This window comes from Alexandromys fortis, unplaced genomic scaffold (assembly GCF_014885135.2).
Source record: "Alexandromys fortis isolate MF-2015 unplaced genomic scaffold, M_Fortis_MF-2015_v1.1 scaffold_90, whole genome shotgun sequence".
Classification (NCBI taxonomy): domain Eukaryota; kingdom Metazoa; phylum Chordata; class Mammalia; order Rodentia; family Cricetidae; genus Alexandromys; species Alexandromys fortis.
The window spans coordinates 2,173,766-2,199,847 of record NW_026067985.1 but is presented as its reverse complement, the minus strand read 5'-3'; the positions used below and the strand labels follow the sequence as shown (position 1 = coordinate 2,199,847).

Genomic DNA, 26,082 nt, shown 5'->3' with positions numbered 1-26,082 from the left:
CCCCCCCCCCCGCCTCTGCCTTCCAAGTGCTGGGATTAAAGATGTATACCACTACAGCTCAGTGAGACTAAAGTTTTTTGAAAAATTGCTAGTTATATACAATATTGATTTTCAAAATGTACTTCCCACTATTTTAACTATACTCATTTCCACATCTGGCAAATCCTTTTTTTCTTAACTACCAATCTCTGCCCAAACTATGGCTGTCAACACGCACACTTGGTCTCACAGAGGGTGCAACTCCGTGGGTGTGAAGGATGATCCGTTCTGGAAGTGCTGTGGCAGAATGGCCTGTACTTGCTGCCAGGGCCTCTGCTTTCACAGTTGGAACCTTTGCTAGTGTCTGCACACTAGTCCAAGTGATGAGCTCATGTCATTATTCTGCATTCTTGTTTTTTGTTTTTCAAAAGAATATTTTTAAAAGCTACATTAAGCCAGGCAGTGGTGAAGCACGCCTTTAATCCCAACACTCAGGAGACAGAGGCAGGATCTCTGTGAGTTCAAGGCCAGCCTGCTCTACAAAGTGAGTTGTAGGACTGCCAGGGCTGTTACACAGAGAAAACCTGTACCCCACCCCAGCCCCCCGCAAATGCTTCATTAAAATAGGAAGCTTGGAGCAGTGTTTTAAAAATGAAAACAAGCTATTTGTAGTGAAACTAAGTGAGAGAATGTGCAGCAAGAAGTGTCTTACAGTGGAGGGAGATGAAGAAGTTTAACAGCGCCGACAGCCAGCCCATAGCCCATAGAAGCAGAAAAAGAAAGGCCAGTAGCAGTTAGTTAAAAAACCACCAAAGAAACAAACACGTAGGGTTTGTGTACTACCACAGCTCCATCCCTCAGGGAAGACAGGGCACGCAGAGCAGACTGAGGTCTCAGAGAAAGAACCTTCTGTATGATGTTCAAGTTGTCTGTCTCCTTCTCCCTTCTCTTTTCTCTTCTTACCCCCTGCTCAGCTCCTTCCCCTCCCCCATGTTATTTTTGCTACATTTGCTGTTTTAACCTGTCAGTTACAAAATAATTACTATGTCACTGTGGCTGGCGGCTCATATAGGAAAGAATCTGCCGTCTCTTAATCAAAGGTGATTACAGTTTCCCCTGTCTGTAAATGTGCTTGTTGAGGAACGAGAATGCATTAGTCTCAGCCTTATGTGGGAAATGAAAGGCAGCAAGAAGTGGCACCATCGTTGTCACTCCAGGCGTGTCTAATGAATCATGTTTCCATGTTCTCCTGGTCACGCCAGACAGTGCCCTCTGCCAGGGCTAAGCCTCCTGTAAAATGCTCTGTAAGATTATTGCAACAAGAACAAAAATGCTGCCTGAGTGGGGGCTGGGGTAGAATGCCAATAAGATGGCTACATTTCAAACAGTTCCAGCTGGGAGGATTACTCACAGTGATAGCAGTGACAGACAACTGTTGGAGCTTTAGTGCAAGAGGCAATTTGGGGACCTGTCCTGTCAAAATTTTAGTAGCATGCTGGAGTGTGTGTTTATGTTTCAAAGCAGGTTGCCTCTGAAGAGTAGAAGGAATAAATGCTTTTAATTTTTACTGTTTAATTGCACAACATTGAAATGCAAAGATTGAGTCTTCTTGACTAACATGAGACCATCTTAGAGGAATTTTATATGAAGCATTAATGCATTTAAGTGAAAATGCCATAGCTGATTCATGTGTGTGTATCATACACGTGTGTGCTTTATAATATGTGTATTTTTATGTGTGCATCATATATATCAACCATATGTGTGGTTTTTGTTAATATTGAACATTTCTTGGTGCCTGGAACAGTAGCTCATACCTGTAATCCTAGAACCCTGGAAGCTGAAGCAGGAGGATTGCCATGAGTTTGAGGCTAGTCTGGGCTATACTGTGAGATTCTGTTCAAAAACAAAAATTAAAAAAAGCCCCACATTTATATATCATGACGATCCTCTGTAATTTCAGAACATGTAGCTGTTTAATCAACACCAGCCTTACTTAAGAGTTTAAATAGCAGTAACGCACGCTCACGAAGGAAGCCTAAAGTTTACAGTGAGGTGAAGATTGGCAGCCAGAGGTTACTGCCAAGCTGGGATTGCCCAGTCCCTTGTTCATTTATTCATTGAGTAATTTAAGAACATAAAATAAAATGATAATAGTCATTCTAAAGTGCTTGAGAAGAGTGGTGAGTGGGGATGAACTTGGATTTCTGAAGTCAGTGCCACATTTTAGGATTTCTTTTTCAGTGTGAGCAATCACAGCAACATTGGGCTGTTTCCTGCACAGCTGTCTTCTGAAGGTCTTGCTCAGTGCATCCAGAAATCTAATTCTCTGACCTCCTTTAATCGAAAATTTACTGGCTTTACACAAGTCCTGTGATCCTTTGAAATGCTAACATGGGTCATGTCTCAACTGCCACTGTGCTGAACAGAAACCTTCATTAAAATTCTGGTTTTCATGCAACTGGCAGAGGACCCATGCTGTTAGAGACTCCTTAGGAAGACGTTAGCCTGGTAAAATGCATGTCACAGCCACTGCAGGGTTGCAATCCTTTAACGCTGCAAATAGGTCAGAGCAAACAGCATGTCTGTTTCTGTTCTGTCCCTAATATTTTATCCTCTGGTCCTTATTTGACCGATGAATTGACAATGGAAAAACTAAATGCATTTCTGATATAGATTTGCTAAGTGAAACTAAATGTTCTACATCTATGAGCAGTTCAAGAGAGCAGCGTATTGAGTGGGTTGGATTTGATATAAATAAGTCCATTTAGTTATTAATGACTTCAAATAGATTTTACAAGGCAATCAATGACAGCAAAATGGTGATCAGTCAATGATACTGTGTGTAATTGGATTTTTATGGATATGATGCTATATTTCAGAATTAATGTGACATTATGCTACTTTGTTACTCAATTTTTTGTTAAGTCAATTTTTTAAAGAAAGCAGATACGTTTAAAATTCTCTATCTTAACTATTATTTGGTACAGTCTGTTGTGAAGTTGGTAAGTGTTATCTTATTGCAATGTCTGCTTATTTTACCATTCTTGGGGAATAGGTGTGAGAATTGGAAAGTTTCAGTTTTTAACTAGTTTTATGCATTGAACAGCACAATTGAAAACAAAGACTGGGGGGCAGATTCTCAGTCTCCCTTTAGATCATGTTCCCTTAGCCAGCAAATCTAACAAGGGACAGTCCTCTCCTGTGCCTTGCTTTTTAGTGTATTTGCGTTTGTGGATTTGAACAAAAGTTCTTTTCCAGTAGTTTAATGGCTACATGAGGAGTCTATTTTCCACTAGTGTACCGCTCTCCCTCCCCCATCCGGCTTTTGCAGTGGCTGATGTGCTTGCTGAAATCAGTGTTCTGGATAATAGGTTTCAGTAGTTCTAATGCCTGAGGTTAAAAAGCAGTGGGGGAGTAAGAAGTGTTTCTGATGTCTAGATGTTCATTTCAGCTGTTGCTGCAGTAGTGATACATTAAAGAGACCATGTGTCAAAGCTCAGAGGGAACCATTCTGGTTTAGATTGTGCACAGGGTGAAGATGGATGCAGGAGCTGAGTGCTGCTGTCTGTCTCTCTTCCCCACTTTCCCTCCATCTCATCACCAGCTTTTCTTATGTAACGGGGTGGTGTCTGCTGGGAAACTTCAAGCCACTGAGTGTTTGCTGCTTTGACATTTTGCCACATTGATACTTGGAACCTTTTATATGTCCTTTTGTTTAAAGAAGCATATTAATTCTGCAGGATACAGTGTTTTAGAAGTTGGGAAACATTATAAACTGAAGATTTTGAGTATTTGGATGCTAAGCAGAGATTACTGCTATTTAAATTTTTCTTTATAGAATAGTGTCTTCTACAAACCATTTAATACTTTCACAGTTTATCTGATCTAGCTTTGCAGTCCCAGCAAGGTGACCGTGTGCCAAGAGAATGTGTCTGCACACAGTAGCTGCAGCAGCACTTACTTTAGTTGCCATTCTTAATTCTGCTGTAACACTTAAAATAGCAGGATGGTATGTTTGCATCTAGGAATTCTTTATTTTGATTGACACTTTCCACTCTTTTATTATACAGAACTATTTGGTTTCTTGTGCCTTTTTCTTCTGATACCAAGAGTTTAAATTGATAAATATAGCCTATAAAACACTTTTCTTACTACATTTTTATTCATATAGATTAATATTTAACTGGGAAGCTTGAAGTCTAGATTTAAAATGTTGTATTTATCGTCAGGCGGTGGTGGCACGTGCCTTTAATCGGAGCACTCAGGAGGCAGAGGCAAGCAGATCTCTGTGAGTTCAAGGCCAACCTGGTCTACAAGAGCTAGTTCCAGGATAGGCTCCAAATCTACAGAAACCCTGTCTTGAAAAACAAAAACAAACAAACAAAAATGTTGTATTTATCACTGAATGATTTGTAGGACCCATGAAGAGAAAGCCTAATATGCTCACATGTCCCTACACACTTTGTGACTTTGCCTTTGTCCTCAGTCTGTAGGTTTCCTTCTCATTCATGAGAACCCTAATCCACTGTCAGTATAGTTGCCTTACCACAGCTAACTCTTGCTTGAACCTCAGTATCAAATAGGATGAAGTGCTGCCTTGAGGTCCTCCCCCCAAATATATATTTAGGAAAAGAAAAAGAATTTTAGGACTCCATGGGCATTGGATTCTTTTGGAGTGACTTATAGGTCCATGACAAGCATGGTATTTCCCTCAGATGCTAAGCATTTCTAAAATTATAAATCTTGGGAGCAATTTAATATTGTAGCTAGAGTTAATTTTTAGCAATCTGTCCAAATTCTTTATAATACTATCTAGATATGTTTTCGTTTAAACAATGGTGTATAATTCAAATACTTTTGGGAATCATCTCCTCAGTCTAGTTATTACTTTATAACACCTTTGCTCTCCCCCTCACCCCACCCCACCCCAAGACAGGGTTTCTCTGTAGTTTTGGAGCCTGTCCTGGAACTTGCTCTGTAGACCAGGCTAACCTCAAACTCAGAGAATCCACCTGCCTTTGCTTCCCAAATGCTGGGGTTAAAGGTATGCACCACCACCACCTGGTTTACCTTTATTATTTTTAAGTAGAAATCCCTCAAAATTGAACTTTGAGACTTAGGATAGTTGCTTTGAGAGTATTAACAAGGACTCGTGCTTTGAAGGATGGAGAGGCCAATGAGAGTGCCATGGCTCCATGACCACACTTGAAAGGCTGAAACCCATTCTTTTTTTCCTTCATTCCCACCTCATACCTGTGGTTAGTATTTACCTTTCCCTTTCTGTTCCCTGTGAGACTGAGATCAAATCCTTTGAATTAACTCATTAACTTTGCATTAGAAAAAAAAAGTGTCAAAGTTTCTTTTTATTTGGATGTCCTTTTTACTGGTTCTTTTTTTTTTTCTTTTTTCTTGTTTCTTTTCAGTTGTGGAAGAAGGACTCTGGGAAAATGGCCTTTCCTACGAATGTAGGACGCTGCTCTTCAAAGCAATCCACAATCTGTTAGAAAGGTAAGAAAGGGGGCAGTGGCGTGGCTCTGAGCCCAGGATTGCCCAATTCCACTTGGGCTTTAGAGACGGGGTCATTTGCAGCATGAGAGTTATGTGTGTAAATTTCCTGTTTGTTTTCTATTTATAGAAAAGCTTTAGGGACTGTATATAGAATTGTGTGTGTCTTCTCTCCCCCCGCCCCAGTTCACATATGTTTTTTGTTCGGTTTCTACTGTTTATTTCTGGAACCGTTCAGACTCACCAGCATTTTTTTTTTCTTTATGGTTTGACTACTTAAGTATATGCTTCCTAAGGCCAAGTCTGTCCTCTCTGTAAGCATAGAATCACTCATGAAAGTGGCAGGATAGTCTCTAACCCTCGCTGTAGTAGAGAGGTTGTCAGGTTTTGCAGTTATGTTTCTTGCAACAAGATAATATATTTACGTTTCATAGCTCTACAAATCTAGGGAAGTTCTTTCTCTCTTAAAGTTCTTGCTGATACTGATGAGTTAGGTCTTAGCTTGGCTACTCAGTTTCAGGCTCCCTCCCTCCCTCTTTCCTTTATTTATTTTTTCTGAGACAAGGTTTCTCTGTGGTTTTGGTGCCTGTCCCGGAACTAGCTCTTTTAGACCAAGCTGGCCTCAAACTCACAGAGCTTCATCTGCCTCTGCCTCCCGCGAGCTGGGATTAAAGGTGTGCCACCACCGCCCAGCTTCGAGGCTGTTTCTTGTGGTTTGATTAGGGTTTATGCTTTTTATTTTATTTATTTATTTTTTTTAAAGATTTATTTATTTATTATGTATACAGTATTGTGTCTGCCTACAGGCCACCATGTGGTTGCTGGGAACTGAACTCAGGACCTTTGGAAGAGCAGGCAATGCTCTTAACCGCTGAGCCATCTCTCCAGCCCCTGGGTTTATGCTTTTTAAAAGAACGCCACAGAAGTGAAGCTGCCCCTACCCTAGTGTTACGGTAGCTGACACATGGCAGCAGTGTTAAATCTGCAGTCACGTGCTGGGAGTGGTGTTTTCTGTCAGGTTTGTGAACCGTGACCCTGGTTGGCTCCACCCCTTTTGTTATTTGTGGCAGACCAGTAGGACTGTGGATGCTCCCTCTTTTCTAAACCATCCTCACTAGAATCATTATTGCTGTTATGACTGATAGTGATTTGAAATGTCACCGTTCCTTCTCTTACTAGTTGGCAGTCTGTTAGGAAGAAGAGGGTTTCACATTTCTGGCCTAGTCAGTCCCTCTGCCTCTTGCTTCTCTGCCTCTCCTCCTCTCCCCTCCACCTCCTTCTTCCCTGCCCCACAGATCTACTCACATACATAAATAAGCTTGGGCTCTTTGAGCTGGTCTAGTGGCACACAACTCTCATTTTATGACTTTAGAAGCAGAAGCCAGAGGATGAGGAGTTCAAAGCCACCCTTTAGAATACATATTGAGAGCTGTTCTCAAAACAGACATTCATTCCATGAATTATATACTTCATTGTTGTCATTTAGGATGATGCCCGTGTTCTTGTAGAGCTGACTGAAGAATATTGATGCGAGTTGTCCTTTTGCACAGTCATTGCTGAAGTGCCTTCTTTCCTTCTGGTACAGGATTCTTCCAGGCTCTTCCGTGGTGTTCTGAAGGGTAGACATAGATTACTAAGAATTGCTTAGTTATGAGCTTCAGTGGGAATTATCGTTCCCTTCTCTCTGGAGTCTGTAGACGATGCCCTGAGATCATCAGAGCTGAAAAGGCATTGTAGTCCTATTAAATTCATATTCCAGCTGCTGGCTAGACAGGGAGACTATCACTGTATCAATCACCACCATGCAAGCCATTTAAAAAGATTCTTTCTATCAACTGTCTCTCTCTCCCCTCCCCCCGCCTCAAATATTTTGGATCCTAGCACTACTTCGCTCTGCACTTTTCCAAGAAGGTATCACATGTATGAAGAAGCATTGTTTTGATGATCAGATAATCATTAAGTCTTTGACAATTCTTTGTCATTACCCCCACCAAGTAAACAAGAACAAAAGTATACCCAAACCCATTCAGGAAAACAGGAAAAATTTAGTTTGCATAATTCTTTGTCAAGTAAAAGGCTTATCAAGAATGTGTCTTTAAATGGGGTTCTACAGTATGCAGAACAAAGCATATTTTTAATATTGCAACTCACTGGGCTTTTAAATCATGATTGATTTCTTCTAGAAAACATGACTTTTTCTCAGTCCCATATTTTAGCATTTTATTCTTTGTTGTAAAAAGCTAGAAGAATATAAAAACTGAGTGGAAGGACATATATGTAAGTTCCTTATTCAGGGCTTATGAATTTTTATTTATAATGGAAACTAAAGCCCAGGCCAAATCGAACCATTATTTTTAAGAAATTATGTGTGACATATACAGTAAAATTTGGGTCTCAGTTTTGTTCAAAGTTGGCAACATTCAGCCTTAAATGAGAAGCCTGCTAATTAGACGTGGAGAGCTAGGACCTTTGGTTTTATTAAAGTGGTACTGTATTTAACATACTTTGTCAATAATTATTATTTTCCTATAAATTTCATTGTTTTGTACTATTTGACAGTCTCAGAATAGCCTGTTGGCAGTTCTCCCCTGGGAATCAGTTTTGAGACAGTGAGCAGAGCAGCTTTTACCGTAGAGAACACTTCATGACCAATCTTCCTGATTGTGACTTTTGGGTAACTTAAGGTTCTTTTGTCCTGTTAAATATTCACTCACTCTCTTTCAGACTTGAGGTGGCTACATTCTGTGACTGAAACTCCTCTGCTGGTGAGACAGGGAAGCATTGTAAGTGGTGGTCCCTGGCTCTCTTAATTCACTGACAGCAGAATCTGGATGGCAAATTCATACTTTATCTTTTATTTTCCCCCCCTTCATTTAGATCACCTATTGTAACTTTCTTTGAATCTGTGATGTAGTTTAGTGTCTGTTTCTTGCTGTTTTCCGTTGTTAGTTTCTGCTCACACAAGTTCATGCTGGTTTTCTAGTGTGAGTTCTGCGATTTCCTGGCATGAAAACTGATGACCAGTTCAGTAGCAGGGCTTGTAGAATTTCTAAATCTTTTTGTTTAGTTTATCTATTTATAAAGCTTGAACAAGTGATTCATTCTGCTTTTAATTTTTTAGATTAAAAGATTAGTGTAAAGATGCTTAATTAAAAGGAAATTTTATTCACTACCTTGAAAAACTTTTGCTTAGGTCAGAGGAGTTGTGCACATTTATGAAAGGCTAACAGTGATGTCACTGCAGCTACTCATTAAGAGCGGTTTCACTACAGGAGCTCAGTAATGCTGTCATTTTCACACAGAAGAGCACTGCATTCTGGGTTACTGTTGACTGGTCCTGAAGCACCACTCTATTGATACTCTGTAGGCAGTTTTAAATTGTAAGCAGTGTGACTTCAGATCCTCTCTTCTCTTGCCACCCTTCAGTGTTTGCCTGCCCTGTATTTGCACTTCTGGCTGGAGTCATTTGTCCATCTAGAAACAAACACTCCAACATGCTACTCCTACGAACATTTCCATAATGGCGTCAGAGTGGAGAGAGCATCTCTGGCTGTTCTTTCTAGGCACTCATTCCTAGAAATCCTTTTCCTTAATTACCCGCAGAGGCAGGAGGTGTTTTGGGTCTTGGCTTCATCATCTAACGAACTGTGCAGCGTGGGCCTTGGCCCCCACACTCTGCCCTTCTCTTTATGAGAACACTGTGTGGCTGGCTGCCCTTACAGCTAAGAGAAAGACAGTGAGGATTGCTGTTTTATAGAGTGGAGTCAGCATGGTAGTCACCTGCTCCATTCTGGGATTCTGGTCTGCAACATCCTTCTGTGGTCCCTCTTCCTTGAAGACTTCCATCATGTGAGCAGGTTCTAAAGGACTTTGTTTCGTCCTCAGAATGTACTTAGTGTTAGAATGTGATTTGCACTGAGCACTCAGAAATCTCTTTTCCTGTTACTTTGATCTTTTTATTTTGAAAGCTATTTTTTGGAGCCATATTTAGTCATCTGTAAAAAAAGATTATACCGGTGATTTCATTTTCTTGTTTTAAATTTATCTTGCTTGTTTGAGTGTTTTGCCTGCATGTATGTCTGTGCACCCAGTATATTCCTGATGCTTTCAGAAATCAGAAGAGGGCATTGGCTCCCTGTGAACTGGGATTATAGATAGCTGTGAGCCACTGCGAGTGCTGGGAACCAAACCTAGGACCTCTGGAAGTACAGGGCTCTTAACCTCTCAGCCATCTCCCTAGGCTCATACAGCCGCTATCTAATGTTCCTTCCATGTCATTGCTTGTTTTTTAATCAAACCTACATTCCTACCCTCGTGTTTGTAGTTCTTATAAAATTCACCCACTCTCCTCTTCATTATTGCTCTCCATTTGTCCCCATTCTTTTCATTTTTGTGGCTGCTGCCCTGCTTTAAATGTATTGCTATTGTCTCTTTCATCAGCCAAGTTAGGCTCAGAGATGCACTATTATTAGAAGTCAGAACATCCTCCCCTTCACAGTAGAGGCAGACTGTGTTCTTGCGGTGCTGTCTGCCTCGCTGCCCCAGCCTCTGGTACTGCCAGGCATCCTTTGCCTCTCCTCACTGGCTTCCCGGTAGAGAGCAGAGAGCTAAGGAGCTCTCAGGAGTGATGCAAACCAGATCTGCCCATACATCATCAGCTAAGACTCTGGCCATAAGGCTTAAATAGACAACAGAATGGAATCTACCAGCGAGAGACATCAAAGTTGCATGACAATGCTTGATGCCAGTAGGACAGGCAGAGCTCTGTCTCATTGTCTTCCAGTTAGCTGCTGTTTATGGCATGGGAACAGAAAGGTTTTTGAAGTGTGTGTGTGTGTGTGTGTGTGTGTGTAAGGGGAGAGGGAGAGAGAGAAAGAGAATTTTGTACTCTCATTGCTTCTTTAGATATTGTCTTTGTGACTTCTTAGAATTTGAGAAGCAGAGAGTTCCAGAATTTACTGTTTTAGATCATGTCGTTTTGCTCATTTTTCTAGTCTTTCAAAAAAGTAAGTGTGCTTTTTTTTTTTAAGCCAATTATCTTTTTGGCTAAATGCCCAGGATGATAAAATACCATTAATTTGTATTTATCTAGACTTCCTTGTCTGCAGCTTATCCCCACTCCCCTATCACACACCTCTCTCCTCGCCAGCCTCACGATGTAAGAGTGTCTGAGCTTAGATTGTTCTTCAGTCCCCAGCCAAGTGCCCTCCACCCATGTTCATCCTGTCAGCGGTTAGGCCGTGCATCACACTGAGATGTGCCTCCTCCTCATGGGGAACAAAGTGTGCAGTCAGACACCTTGACTACTTCCGTTAGTATAGTTGAAGTGACTTTTCATGATATTACCTGTCTATGATAATGAAGTAAAAATTTCTGAAAAATCCAAAAAATGTGTGTAGTTCAAAGACTTGGGAATATTTTTTGTACTGGTGTGCCACATTGTAGTAAACTCAAAACATCTGGCACACAGCCTGGTTAGCATTAGATTTGTTACTCTGGTTTTCATTTGTAACTGTCTGAATGCTTTGGAATAAAATACGCTTGCTGGTTTTCATGGGGCTTATTGTAGTCCCCAGATGTCAGCTCACCACTGCTTTGCACACAGTGAAGAAAGTTGTGTTCTCAGTCATGCCATGCAGCCGAGGGAAGCTTGGCAGTGTGAATTGAGATGCCTGAGAAGGATGGTGCTCTACCTGGTAGTGCACCGCTGCTGTCCGACTAATGGCTGCTAGGCTTCTGTGTGTGGGGACAGCAGCTGTGGAAGACTCACGTGGCTGGGGATTGGAGCTGCACCTCGCCCAGCAGCATGTCCGTCCACACACTGTGGGCGCCGTGTCTGATGGCTGGGTTAGAGACTGCCTCATAACTCTTGAATTCACAGGAGCACAGTGACAGGCGCAGCTGTAGCTGAAGAAGTGGTCATATGATACGGTACCTTGGGAATCACGTAAGAGTACAAGAAACAAGTTCATCTCCATTTTATGGAAATGACACATAGGCATGGCCTTTAAATTGGGGATATCCTCTCCAATTGGAGGACATAATAAGTAAAAAACTGAAAACCAGTAGTTAAAACACGAATTTTAAGTATCTGGAAACAAATCTCATCTTAGGCACATCAGTCAAGTTGTTCACTTCATAATTTTTTAGCACAGAGAAGGGGTGAAGACATTGACAACTGTGGGTTTTTTTCCATCTTTGGTAATAATTAAAGAATGACATTAGACACGGAGTAAGTGAGAAGAGAGGTACATTTCTTTGGATTGGCAGTAGGTAGAATGGACATTTCAGGTGAGGTTAGTCCTGTAAAAGAGCCTAAGACTATAGTCATTTTACAGTGGATGTGAAGTACAGAGGTCTTGCCCACCTATACCTTGCTGTAAGAGCAGAACCCACCAGGCCCAAGAGAAGCCAATGCACTGGCAGTGAGGGTGTGGGTCAGCTGGGAAGAGGTCCCTTCATCTCCTCCACTGGACATATTGTAGTGTCCTTGACAGAAACTAATTTCCTGCATCTGATGAAGCGGGGGAGGTGAAGGTGGCACTGAGGATGCTTGGCATGCAGGTGGGTAGAATGTATCTGGGTAGCTCTGAGACCACAGGATGATGAAGTCAGGGTGTCACTGGATGAATCCGTAACCAAGGAGTGTGATGTTTGGACTCGAGTCTCTGTCAGAAGTGCTAGCCAGGTGGACTTGTGCTTCTCCCAGCTGTCCCGTCTGGGAAGTAACTTGCGGGATAGTCTGCGGTTGCTGCTTAGGCACTTGTTACATTTTATCAGGCTTTGGGAGTAGAAATGGGAACTTGCACGTTGCAGTTAATTATTCAGAACCACGTGGTGCAACACTGGGGACCTTACATGCTCATGAACAACAGACCTTGCCTTCATTTTTCAGCACTGGTCTATTTTTCTTGAAATGTTGACCTTGAAGGTGCTGACGGTTAGCAGAGATGCTGGACTCTGGCCTTTCACAGTTGCCTGTTAAAGTCTACCTTACAGAAGGTTGCCATCTTTACAGAAAAGTGCTTTTGAGAGTGTGGCTGATACCCAAGGTGACGATAATACATACCTGGTAGTGATTGGGGTTCCATTCTAAAGCAGATTTTGGCAGATCTAATTGTCTGCAAGGATGAGTTGTAAAATTAAATACAAAATTTGATGCTCTTCTCCCCAAAAGAGCAAAGAATGGTAGAGTGGACGTTTTATTTCTGATTTTTTTTTTTAGTCTTAAGGCTACATTTCTTTAAAATATTTGCCTAATTATGTTCTTCAAATATAATCAGTGCATTCTGTAAAAGTGTCGGTTTTCCTGAATGTGTCTTAGCAGCCACGAGATCCCTTCAGTGTGATTTTAGGCTCCACTGGGAAGGGACAAGCTAGGAAGAAGTAAATTCAGAGGAATTCTTTCCTGTCACTGTGTGCCTCACAGTAGGAATGCACACACAGCAAACACGGTCAGAATAAGAGTACCTTTCACTGTGAACAGGAAAATAGTAATAAGTTACCACTCAGGTTAGCAATTTATTTGAGCAGTACAGAGCAGGACCCAGAATGCGCCACCTCACGGCATGTAAATACCCGTTGCCTGGTCATAATCACAATTCTTCCAGGAAGAGTTACGGAAACGAGTCGTCATAAATGAGTAGTGAAATCCTGATTATAAATACAAAGAAACCACAGGCTTCACCAGAGACAGGAGAGCACTCTTTGGAGTTTACATAGGAGGAGAGTAACGTAGACAACTCAGGCTGTGGGCTGTTGGATATTGGGAACTCCACCGCTCAGGTCTGCTCAGAGAGCTGACACACCTTGACTGCATGGCTGCTGTGCGTACCTGATACAGACGTTAGAACAGCCTTTGTTACGCTTCCTCTTAGTTTCTTTTCAGGGTGCACATCTGCTCCACTGTGGTCTTGTGTGGTCTTCAGCATTCCCCAGGTGCTAGTGTAATTGTACAACTGTCTTCCATAGCAAGCATCTTTCCATTTTCTCACAGGGCTTAAAGTTGACAACATCATGTTCACTTCCTTTCTGTTTGGTGTCACCTCAGAGTAGATATGTATGAATTTCCACCCCAAATGCAACATGACTTTATCCAACACAGTTCTTTGTCTACAAGGCTGTGTATCCTGTTGGGCATGATCCCGTGCCGGTCACCACTGCTTTTATTCAATGCACAATAGACACTCAGTAACAGCTTTTACCAAGAGAAAAATGCTTGTGTGTTAATTCAGCCATGAGATGGACCTGGGTTTAAGACAGGAAGATGGCAGTAGGAAATATTATGGGGTAGTCACTTATGTCCTGTCTGTGTGCACAGGTATGTCTGGGCTCTGTGACTGCTAGGAAACATTTCCTCTCTGCCTTAGCCTCCTTGTCTCCAGCAGTGAACACTATGGCAGTCATCCCTGCTCACAGTGGTGGTGGTGACTGCAGTAGCTATCTGCAGTGTTACTGGACTGAGGACTCTGATGCTCAGGTCTGCACTATCTGTGGCAGTGTCTTCCCAGGAGAGGTGGAGTCTGGCTGGGGAAGAACCTGGTGATGCTTTACAGTTTGACTACGTATGGCCCTTTTCTTAGGTGGATACTCCATATTTGCTATTCAGAATTTAATGCAAACACAGTCTCTCCCACAGAAGCAGCTTATTTAATGTAGAAACGTGAAGCCAAATGATGTTCACTGAAAAGCGGAGAGTGCTCACTTTCAGAATAAACCCAGTGATATTTTGATGTAACCCTGTTTCTAATTGACTCTGCCCAAAGGAGATTATATTGTGACCAGAAACTGTAGCCTGCCATTTACTGACTATTTAGACTGTAATGAATTGTTCCTCTCTAGTCCATGGTGGTGTGGGAACAACAGAGACAAAAGCCAAGTCCACATCTGTCTGAATATTGAGATAAGAATTGCTATGTTGCTTTCATAAGTTCTTGTACGGAAAGAATTCTGACCGCTTTTCTTTAAAATGTGAATTGTTTCACTTACTAAAAATGAGAGATCATTGTATCCCATCAAGTTCAGAATGTCCATTTTATTTAACATTTTGTATTTTTTAAAATCAAGGGTGCTTCTTACAGTCTGCGGCATCTCATTCATTGTGTAGAGGGCAGTTAGGATAGGGTTGTCATTTGCCTGCATGTGAATGAACTTGGTCATAACTACTGTCACTACAGTTGAACTGTCACACTCTTGATATTACATGTAGTGGGTTCAATTACTGTTACCATGTCCTATAAAGAAATTCTGTGACTTGACAGAAAAACACACACAGCATGGAGACAGAAGTCAGGGGCAGCCGAGACTGAGTGAGGCAGACACCCTTGCTTGGAAAGCTGATGTCAAGTCTTTATTTTCTTGTACAGGGTTTTTATGCCCACAGAAAGAACACATCAGGGCAGATGATGGGTTGTCTTAAGGTTTTGTTATTGACACCGTTGCTAAAGGATTGGTCACTTGTCACAACAAGCCCTAACCCCAGCTTGCAGGAGGAGTTGTGGTGTTTGAAAGTGTCCTTATGTTCCCTGCACTCTGACCTTGGTAATATAGGAGCTTAGGTCATGTAGTCCTGTGACTTGAAATTCCAGTTTTGGAAATAATCCAACTATTTGCTTGCTTGCTCGCTTGCCGCCCCCCCCCCCCCCCCATGGGCATTAACAATACATGCCCAAAGTTCTGAGTTCCTTGAGTGTAAGAAAACATTTGGCAGTTGGACTTGTGGTACCATGTTTCCATTGGTGCCTCTCATCTGGGTTGTCAGAGTACTGAGCCATTCTGTGACTGAGTCTGTGAAGGTAATTCCTGATGTGCTTATTGTAGGTGCCTAATGGATAAGAACTTCGTGAGGATCGGGAAGTGGTTTGTGCGACCCTATGACAAGGATGAAAAGCCAGTCAACAAAAGGTCAGTCTTCAGGGTGCTCTTGTTGTTCGCTTCCTCTTCCTTGACCACGCCTGTCTTTGCACTGAGGTCAAAGGGGTTTGTGTATTTATCTCTTCATGTTGTTCTTGGCCACTGTGCTATCACATACTGCATGCTTGTGGTTGAATATTAAGATGAGATAGCCATATGGTCATCAGTGAGGTCATGTCTGAGTTTTTCTTCACTATATGCTTTGGAATTGAGACATTTTAGCATGTTCTTTTTGTTATTCTTCCTAATTTTTCTTCCTAAATTGTTATTCGGCATGACTTAAGTATAAAGTGAATTAAATGGTGAAAATTTGTATAGTGCTGTCCCAGTGCTCCTTACCTCATTACTGTCAAGAACAGGACTGTGGGTTATGTCCCAGGAATCCTGAACTGTTAGCCATAACCCTCCTTTGTAATGCCTGTAGAGTGAATAGGCATGGGATCAGTAAAACCAGATCAAAACAACTCCATTTTAACAATCCCTTATCTCTGACCATAGTCTAGTCATATTTGGTTGATAGATAAAACACTTAATTTTCACAAAACAGGGTATACAGCACCCCATCCCGCCCCAGTTGTGGTGTTCTTTTTCTTTTTGTATGCTAGGGAAGAAGCACAGGGCCTCTTGCCCTTTCCCACTGAGCTCTATACCCAGGACACACCATCTCAATTCTGTTTTAAGGTTCAGGTACACTAAGGTAGGGACTTGGCGGGTGGTTGTAGGTTGGAGTCAACAGAATGAAGTTTGTGCCCCTAGCTGCTGCTGGCAGTCCCTGGCTCTTGATGTTAGAGGCTCCATTAGTAGCTTCTCCCAGTGTGTCTTAGTGAAGTGGTTGTTGAAGGTCTCAGATTGGGGTTAGAGGGATACCGATGCTGGGAGATGGAGTTCATTCAGGGTCATTCCGACCATGAACAACAGCATGGCAGTGACTCTGAGGAGACTTCAGGCCCCAGTATCCGGCAGACAACATGGCAGAGCCTCTGAAGAGATGAATTGAACCCACCTAGCACTATCAGAGACTTCTTCTATTTCCTGAGGTTGGTGGTGGATTTACAGCACAGACCTGTAGTCAGGGTCTCTGGCTGGAGACAGGGAAGAGATGGGAGCAGGACTTGTGCAGCCCTACCCACTTTGATCTAAACTCATTTCCTAGTCCTGCCACCACCTGGGAGTCTGTAACCTAGAGCCTCAGATAAATGTCTCAGCAGGTTGTCTGTCTGTCCCTTTCTTCCAGGGGAAGAAAGAGCTGCTGCAGGGACTGTGGGGTGTGGGTGTGGTGAATGTATATAAATATACACAAACACGTGCAAAATGAGCCCCCCCATCACTTTCACTGTGTGTGGTTTTATTAGAAGTGAAAAATAAGCCATTTACCACCCTGAGGTTGACTGTTCTTCTTAAGGCCCTAGCTAGAGATGAGGCCAAGGGTCACAGCAGCAGCAGTGCTGACTGTCCATCAGGAAGGAGAGAGAAAGAGAAGCTGAGGAAGCAGGTAGGAGTTGAGGAGGCGATAGTCCAGAGCACAGCTGGACACCAACCACGCTCTGCTTACTGTTTCTTAGTAGTGAGTCTAGTCGCTTGGTAAATGATTGGCTGAAGGATGAATGCAGAGATGAGCATCTGGTTTTTAGGAAGGATTGTTGACCACTCATGACTCTTCCTTGACTGCCAGTTCCCGAGACTGATCAGTGTGCAGTTTAGTTGCATGTAAAGAGGAATGATTATATGCCTCTCATTTTTTTTAGATATAACTCAATACAGTGGTTTTTGCTAAAGTATGTGAGCATTTAAAAAGATCCAAAAATGTATTTGCCTTCAAATCCATTTCTACTTACTACTTTTCAAAGCCTCTGTAAACACAGGAGGTTCTTGCAAGTTAAACATTGGCATGTCTAAGGAAATGATTTCTTATTTTTTTAGACATTACTGTTTTCTCATTTACACATGCATTTAATTGAGTTTGTTTACAAAATGATGTGTTAGAGTCCATCTGTCAAAAGATAAAGAACATTTTCTTAATTTTAAGTTGAAAATTAGGCAGGTATAAATTAATTTTCTAGTCTAGCTAGAAAAGGTGAGGATTAAGGTTATTGTTTATAATTTCTGGTTATAAACTATCATGTTGTGTCTCTGCAACTTAGATTATTGGTTCTAAATGGAATAATTTCATTATGACACATTCAACGTGAGTCAGTTTCTAGTATCAGCTGTCTAATACTCTTGCTTAGAAAGAACTAAGCTTATATATGTTTTTTTATTCATACAATTGAGGTAAAAATTTAATTAAGACCACTGTAGCATTAGCATACAAGAACTGCTTAGTGCAAAAGAACCAAGATTTTAAAAATTGTTAAGTATATATATCAAATCATTTTAATTCCTGTTATGATTTCCCATTTATCCATTATGAACACACTCTCTTTTATGTCCTTAAGTATAGTTAAAAATTGTTGTGATGATGCTGGTTATGAAGTAAAACGCACATGCCATCTCTCTTGACTGACTTTTCTCTTTGGAATGGTCTGGCTTTTCAGAACTCTTCCTTCTGAGTTACTTTGAATTAAGGAAAGTGTACATGGTGTACTCTGTTCTCTGAAGGTTGGTCTCTGCTCCTTCCCATCCCCCTCCAGTCTCTTCTTTGTTTGAGTGGTTGATTGACCAGACTCATCTTTTAACTAGGAGTTTTCAAAAGCCTTGGTTGACTGTGGGTTGAATGAGTGTTCATTATTGGGTGCTGTGAGATGCTTAACTATACTCTTGGCTCCTCCTTATGTCTTCCACGAGTCATGACAACTACAAATGGCTGTGGGCACTGTCTCCTGGGAGGCAAAGCGCACAATTGCAGAGGCACCAGAGGCTGAGCTCTGATGGCTCTGCTCCCTCCCTCCCTCCCTCCCTCCCTCCCTCCCTCCCTCCCTCCCTCCCTCCCTCCCTCCTCATTCTCAGCAGTCTTGGTCTTTCTGATTTCAGCCCGTCTAGTTCTTTTATAAATTACTTGAAGAGAACAACAACAAACCTCACTGTCTGCTGTGGTTTAGTCTTCCCTGGCCCTGTGTGCTGTTTAATAAGCAGTAGACGGGTTTCAGGACACATGGGGCATACAGCCCTCGCTCTCTTGCTCTTCCAGTAGCTTCCTCTTGTGCTGGACAGTTCAGCTCTTGGCAGATGTGGATTTTTTTTCTTCAAATCTTTGGTGGTTTTAGGGACAGAATGCTCTAGAAAGTTCTTGTTATTGCTGAGAGTGGACACAAGCAGCATGTGCGTTGTCCTCTCAGAGGCTGGCCTCAGGCTGAGCAGCCCCATAGGAGATATCCACAGGAACATTTTGCCTGATTGAGAGAGGTATGTATTTGTAAGTAATTCCAGCCTTTAATGATGATGTGGATTTACCTAGCTTACTGTTTTGTGCCTTCTCCTTTTGTGAAGGTGTCAGTTTGTAGTCAGGGAAGTGCTTTGTGTTGCCTTCCTCTGTGGCAGTCTTAGAGTTTGCTGCAGGTATTCCTAGTAGTCCTAACAACCCTCTCTATAGAGTGAAGTAGGGCAACAGCAGTTAGAAGACAGGTCCTGCTGCTGCTGAGCTGGGGGCGTTAGGAGGGTGTGGAAGGTGTTGCCTAGGCGTCCTGTTTGCTCTGAAGACTTGTTCCTAAGGGAGCCCTTTCTTAGAACAATGTGACCAAGCTCTGTTCAGTGTTTTCATAATGGCATTTTGTTTGGTTTTGTTTGTTTGTTTGTTTGTTTTTGTTTTTTTCGTGACAGGGTTTCTTTGTATAGTACTAGCTGTCCTGGAACTAGCTCTTGTAGACCAGGCGGGCTCGAACTTAGAGATCTGCCTGCCTCTGCCTCTGCCTCTCTAGTGCTGGGATTAAAAGCGTGCGCCACCCCTGCCTGGCATAGTGACATTTTTGTAGTAAGGTGGCAACCGGGAAAGCATTAACATGTTGGATGTCGGTACAGCGCTAGAGTGTTTATTCCTGCAAAGACTGAAAATACAGTTGGAAATTGGTGCTTTCTGTCATTTTCTCCCCAGTGGGCATCTCCCCCAAGTTGAGCGGAACCTAATTAAAATTAAAATTTTAAGGAAAAGGTTATATGACTAAGCAACTCACAATTACTGAGCTTAAGTTTCCTTTTTTTTTTCTTTTTTTGTGAAGAGAGAATTGTTTTAGCTTTGAGTAAGATAATAAAGTGTGTGACACAGGACTGAAGTGACTGAGTTTGTCAGTAGTGCCGATGTGGGGCTGGTAGTGCTGGGAAAATATTAGCCATAAAGTTTTTCTTCTGGTTTTGGTACTTTCTTACACCAGAGGCAGATTGCTAATTAAGTATTTGTGTTTCTTATCATATAGACAGTTGAGTTAATGAGCTGTGTATTTCTACACTGAATCTTGATTGCCTTTGTTTTTGAGGCAAGGTCTCACTGTGTAGCCCTGGCTAGCCTAAAACTTTCTTTGTAGACCAGGCTAGCCCCAGACTCAGAGATTCACCTGTCTTTGCATACTAAGGGCTTAGATTAAAGGTGTGTGCTATTTTCCATTTGCAAAGAACTCTGCTTCGTGAAACATTTTAAATTCCCCTGTGTGTTTCATGTGTGAATTTTAAATTGTGTTTATTAGTACTGTATTTATCTTGCCAAATTTTATGAACTCCAAAGGTTTTGAAAGCATATTCTGCATTCTAATGATCTTGCTTGCTTGTTGGGCATAATTAGGGTACTATAAGACATAGTTCTGAGCACCATCAGTATTTAGTCCCATTTGCTTTGTGCTCATGTGAAACTGGAGTGTCTGTGGTCCAGGGATGTCCTGAAGCTGGCTGGGCCAGCGGTGAAGCTGCTTGCTCTTGTGTTTGATCCTATAAAGTTGGCTCCTGACTGCCATGCATTTCTTCCACACTCACATGTCACACATACATATAAAATAGTGATAAATGCTGAGACTACTGAGGGTGTGGCTTGTTTGCTCCTGCCCTAGGGCCTTCTTCACCCCAGCCTTGAGTGTGCTTCCATTAGACAAGTAGTCAAACAGAGAACATATGTGTTCTGGATGGTGCCTAGCCTCCTCTGACAGGCTGCCCCATACAGTTGCTAGCATGATTCTAGTTCTGTTGCTCAGGTTTCTCTGCACATACCATCTTTTAACTCAAGTTAGCACGGTTCTTTTTCAAGCTGTTCCTTTGAGGCAACTTTTCAAGTTGTTTCTTTGAATATTTTGCTTCCCAGTTGCCCCACAGCATGATTTGACTGCTATTATATATTTAGTTTTCAATTTGTAGTACAGAATTTGGGGTCCTTTGTGCCTTCCCCATTTTATTGTTTTGTTTTGTTTCAGTTTTGTTTTTTTAAGATAGGGTTTCTCCTTTCGCCTTCCCCATTCTTATATTGTTTTCTTGAGTTGAGATGTTAGGGCAGAATCCTTCCTATCTATGGGTCTCCTGTGTACACCTTCATTTTCCTTTTTATTCAACACAGAGTCCAAAGTCCTTTGAAGGTTGATTTGAATGAGTGGAATATGTTTATACTTCCCTAAGTAAGTCTAGGATAAAACCTGTAAATGGGGCCTGCAGAGTCGCCTTGCAGAACATCATCAGACAGAGGCATGGTCTCCTTCCTCTTGTTATTTTGATGTTAAAAGAGAAATCTTAAAGTACTTATGTTTTCTAAGAGGGTGACAGTCCTTGGTTCTTAGAACAGCTGGGTCAGTATTTGCTTGGTTTCTGTCTATATTAGGATTTATTGGTGCGTGGGTGTTGAAGTCTGAGCAGCCGCTCTTAGTGGTACGTTTAGTTCAGGCGTACCAACTGGGAAGTGCACACAACACAGAGGCTCCCTGTGTTTCTGACCTGCGCTGTAGTTGGTCTTAGAAACAGAACATACTACAAGGTCTTAACATCTCAAAGCATAAAGAAGCGAGCCTTCTGAAGAGGGAGCATTGCTGACTAGGACTGAAACTGGGCGGTGCTGCTCCCATTGGCACTTGGACATGCATAGGCAAGAAAATGGGGTTTCTTACTGTGCACAGTTGGCAGTGAGCTAAATATTTCTGAAAGTTGAGATCTTAAAAATTAGTACATATGGGAAGCTGGTTTTTCTGAAAGAGAAAACTGGATTTCCTAGAGAATTTGGAGGTTTGTCTCTGTGTTTTGAGTAAAGTGTGACATCACCTTACCTTTGTTTCTTATTAGAAATTACAAAATCTTGAATTAATGTGATGTCTTCAAGAGCAGTTCCCCTGTAGCTTTCTCACTTTCCTGCAGATGGTTTGGATGCACCCCCCCCCCCCCCCCGAGTTAGTTCTTCACTGCAGAGGAGCTCTGTGTTCCCAGGCTCCTTGTGGAGGGACAGCAGTGCCAAACAGCCCTCAGCTGTGAGCATGAACTGTCCTGCTTCCCCCTGGCCGAGAGCTGACAGGACTGACTAAGCTGTGTGTGACTGTCTGAGGACACTCCTGGAGCATTTTGCAGCCATGTTTAGTTAACGCAGAGCCTTTCATACCACTGCAGTGCTTCTTAGCTCCAGTTTGTGGAGGTGTAGCCCAGAAAACACTTGCTCGTAGACTTGCTTCATCCCTCCATGCGGGTGCTCCAGCCAAAGGGTGGCTCCGATGTGTCTGGGCATGGCACAGTGCTCATGCACAGGAAGGCTGTACTCTGTGGATGGCATGGAGCCAAGAAATTAGATTTGAGCTTCATATGTAATTGTTGTGTATGAATACAAATGGAAGTGCATGCATTTCTGTTTTATAACCATAGTCTATCAAACGGTGAACATTTTGCATTTTTCCATTGCCATATTTTACTCAATAAATAGTGCTAAACTGTTTGAGATCAGTTCCTGTGGTGGGGATATTCGACCACACTGTGAACCTGAGTTTGCATTTGTGTTAATTAAATAAAATAAACCTTGAGTCAGGAGGCTTCATTAGCAACTAGTTTACAAAAAGTCATCATAGTAGGATGGGGTTTGGAGTGGCACAGCTTTTTGTGGTTTGGTGACGTGGAAGCACGGGATATTCTGTGGACGCCAGCAAGGAGAGACGGTTAGCTAGTTGCTGCTCAGCCACTTTGAGCTCACAAGTTTTCACCTCCGCCTTTGAGTCATATTCATAATTAGAACAATAGAGATTTAGTTAAAGCTACCTTTAGTGTAAGTGACAGGGCTGGTGCCTGCAGGAGCAGAATTTTCACCAGGCTGTGACCTGAGTGGCCAGGCCACTGCTAGATAAGGACACAAGCAGGTAAGTAACTGCAGAGTTGCAGTTGCTGGCTGAGATAGCAGTAGATTAAGGCACCCACTGTGCTGTACATAAAACAACATTCCCATGTTGTGCATGTAAGCTGTCAGATTTTAGAAAACCATGCTTGCCTCAGATTCCCCCCACACTTATTCTACCTCATACACCATTTGCAGAGTGTGTGTATGCCGCTAGTCTATGGGAAGCTGTCTTACCAGTGCTTACACTACCAACAGAACAGTCCAATCTCAGATGCAGTGGGTATGAGTAAGAGAGCTTCACAAAGCCTTTCTGAGGAAGAGAGGACAGTTGCAGGTTAGACACCTTACAATCATTGCCTTGGGTTATAAAATGCTAATAAGAGCTGAAGGTGCTAACAGGAGTGTTGGTATGGGCTGTGGTGAAGAGTTGAAGGTCTGGAGTAACCGTGATAAGGTTTCCATGGCTTATAGTCACAAGAAAGGAAAAGCAAGGTGATAAAACCATGTCTCCAACAAAGGCAGAGGATGCATTGAATTCCATGAAGCTGTGAAGCGGTAGCTTTTAGGGTGTAGATCGAGTGATCCACAGAGTGAGGTGGGAAATTTTCACGCCTGTCTCTGCTCTGTCTGTGGGCCCAAGGTACATGCAAGATGGGGAATTACTTGCAGGATCGGTATGTAGTCAAAACTGTGAGGCTATGCTGGGCATGCCTGCAGCCTGCAATTCATTCACAGTGAACCTCACTCCCAGGATGTTTCTTCCCACATTGGTAGATCACAGAGGATTTGTTTAGAGACTGTTGTGAATGAATATGGATAAATTGAAGTTTTTTTTTAAACTTTTTATTTAATGTGAATTGGTGTGAAGGTATCAAATCCCCTGGAACTGGGGTTACAGACAGTTGTAAACTGCACGTGGGTGCTGGGAATTGAACCCAGGTCCTCTGGAGGAACAGGCAGTGTCTTTAACTTCTGAGCCATCTCCCCAGGCCCTAAATTGAGTTTTTTAATCTAAAGCCTGTAGCACACACATAGCAAGTTTAAAAACTTGGGCAAATGTCAAAACTGGCTCATAGAATACTTGTGTAGTTGATGAGTCTTGAAGCAGAGTGGTAGTAAGGCCTGCGAAATCAGAATGGTCAGTGCAGTCCAGGAGTCAGGGTTCCAGAGGTGCCTGCAGCTGTGCTTCAAGGCTATGAATTGTAAAAGGTTTAGGCAAAGCAAGGGTACCGCTCAGATGTGACCCTGGTGTTCTCGTGATTCCTTAACTTTCCCAGTTGTTCTCCCCTTCTGCAGATTTTATTAACCTGGCTCATGTCTTAGGCTTTCTATTGTGTGACACAACCCAGGACCAAGGCAGCCAAGAGAAAAACTGTTTAATTGGGCTTAGGTTTCAGAGGGTTAGAGTCCCTGATGGCAGAGCAAAGCCACGGAGGCAGGAAAAGCCAAGATTCAAAAACATGGGCAGAGAGCTAACTCAGACTTTTGAAACCTCAGAGTCTGTCCCCAGTCTCATGCCTTCTTGTAATCCCTCCCAAACAGTTTTTCCAACTGGGATCCAAACATTTAAACTTAGAAACTTGTGGGTATTATTGTCATTGAGATCACCACAGCCTGTTTCTGTGGGTGCTTTCTGTATTATCTTATTTTGTCTGCTGTCAGAGTATTAGCCTTCACAGTCTTCTGTTTGTTTTGTCACGTGTTAATCTTTTGCGGTTAGGGCAGATCTGACACACTTGAGCAATATGTAATGAAACTCTGAACAGCATCAAGGTGCAGTTACTTAGCTCCTCCTCAGTGCTTTGTGTGCGTGCAGCTGCTGACAGTAGAAGGGGTGCAGTCCTAGAGCTCACAGCCCAGCTTGCCTGAGTGCCGAAGGGCAAGCACAAGGGCAGAGCCACAGATCATACTACCTAGCACAGCCTTGCTCCGCAAACACATAGCTGGTGTGTAGCACCAGCACTTGTTAAGAATTTCCCAACCTTCCTGCACTCCTGGACCTGTGCCTTACAGTCTAGTTTTATTGCTGTGGAAACAGAGTACTGGAATTCTGTCACACAGATCTGCAGGTAGAGAGGGCAGAACCTCTATCCAGTCTAGTTTGCAGGGGACTTTGTATTTCCTTCCCAGATAGCTGTAGTGTGATAGGTTCTTAATTTTGTTAGAGGAACTGAGACAAGGAGGGAAAATAGCATTCAAGAGCATAATGCTAGTAAGAGGCAGCCAGAGCGGTGTGTGAACAGATCATAAATACTGTATCTTCCTCCTAAAAATGAAAAGATGACTCCCCCTACCCCCAGCAAAGAAGTGTATAATGACTTCAACTGCGGCTTAGGGTTAGGAAGTCTAACTGAAGACACTGGAAGTGCTTGGGAACCCAGACAGGACAGCAGTGTGCAGAGCCCGTCTCTGCTGTGACCTGCTTCGAAACTCCAGACAGACTATTTAAGTACACACTTTGGAGGAAGAAAGAGGCCCCCATCCTCACATGTTATCTCACTTAATAGCAGTGAGCCTTCAGTTGCTCCAAGGAGTTAAGTGGATGCTGCTCTGTCAGAACTCCCATGTTGGTCACATGACCCGTGTCTTTCTCCAGAGAAGTGGGGCTCTTTAGTGTAGTCAAGTATCTCTGTCAGTTTGAATCTCCGGGTCAGTTGTTGAGAGGCCAGACGTTCTGCTTGCTGAGCACAGGCTTGCTTGTCCATTCTGCACCAAGTGACATGGTAAATTAATATACACCAGTAGTTTGGGACGGCAGGTAAGCTTATAATTTAGCCAGAAGGTTAGGGAGCAAATATTATTTTTTTTGTTTATTAATTTTACCCATTGCTCATGAGGTATAAGAAATACTGTTCTTTTAAAATCCTGACTTAGGCATATTTTCAATTCTAAGGAAGACTTAAGTTTTAATATTTAATGTTACTTAAAAACTGTGACTTGAGCCAGGCATTTGTGGTGCACGCCTTTAATCCCAGAACCAGGAAGCAGAGGCAGGCAGGTCTCTGAGTTCGAGGTCAGCCTGGTCTACAAAGCGAGTTCTGGGACAGCCAGAGTTTTTATGCAGAGAAACCCTGTTCCAAAAAAACGATACAAAGCAAAACAAAACCAAACCTGTGAATTGAGAAGAAAACTACATATTAATGAATCTTGGGAAAAAAATGCTTTGGTGGCTGTATGATTTTGTTATCAGCTATAAACTGGGGGAGAAAAGTATGATGATACCCTTACTTTTTACTGCTCTCAGATGAACAGTAAGCTGAGAATAACTCCACACATTCACATCTGTGAGGAAGGGTCGAGCACTGGGTTGATTGACACTTAGAAAGAAAAAATGATGCATGCGTTTTTCAGATGATTTCACTGTGACTGACTGTACTTAGACACTGCAGGAAAATGTTTTTTTTTTAATTTTTTTTTATTTTATTGAGAATAAGAAAAGAAAGTTTCCGCCTCCTCCCAGCCTCCCATTTCCC

General features: G+C 42.4%; 1 protein-coding gene across 4 annotated transcripts in view; it reads left to right on the top strand.

Annotated features, from left to right (window-relative positions):
* Positions 1-26,082, top strand: part of Med13l (mediator complex subunit 13L) — a 225,767-nt gene that overhangs the window by 109,964 nt on the left and 89,721 nt on the right. For 3 of the 4 annotated variants that reach the window (XM_050158891.1, XM_050158892.1, XM_050158890.1), the window contains exons 3-4: positions 5,406-5,490; positions 15,307-15,390. In XM_050158891.1, coding sequence (XP_050014848.1) covers positions 5,406-5,490; positions 15,307-15,390 — 169 coding nt within the window. The remainder of the gene's footprint in view (positions 1-5,405; positions 5,491-15,306; positions 15,391-26,082) is intronic. The other variant, XM_050158893.1, reaches the window with a different exon arrangement.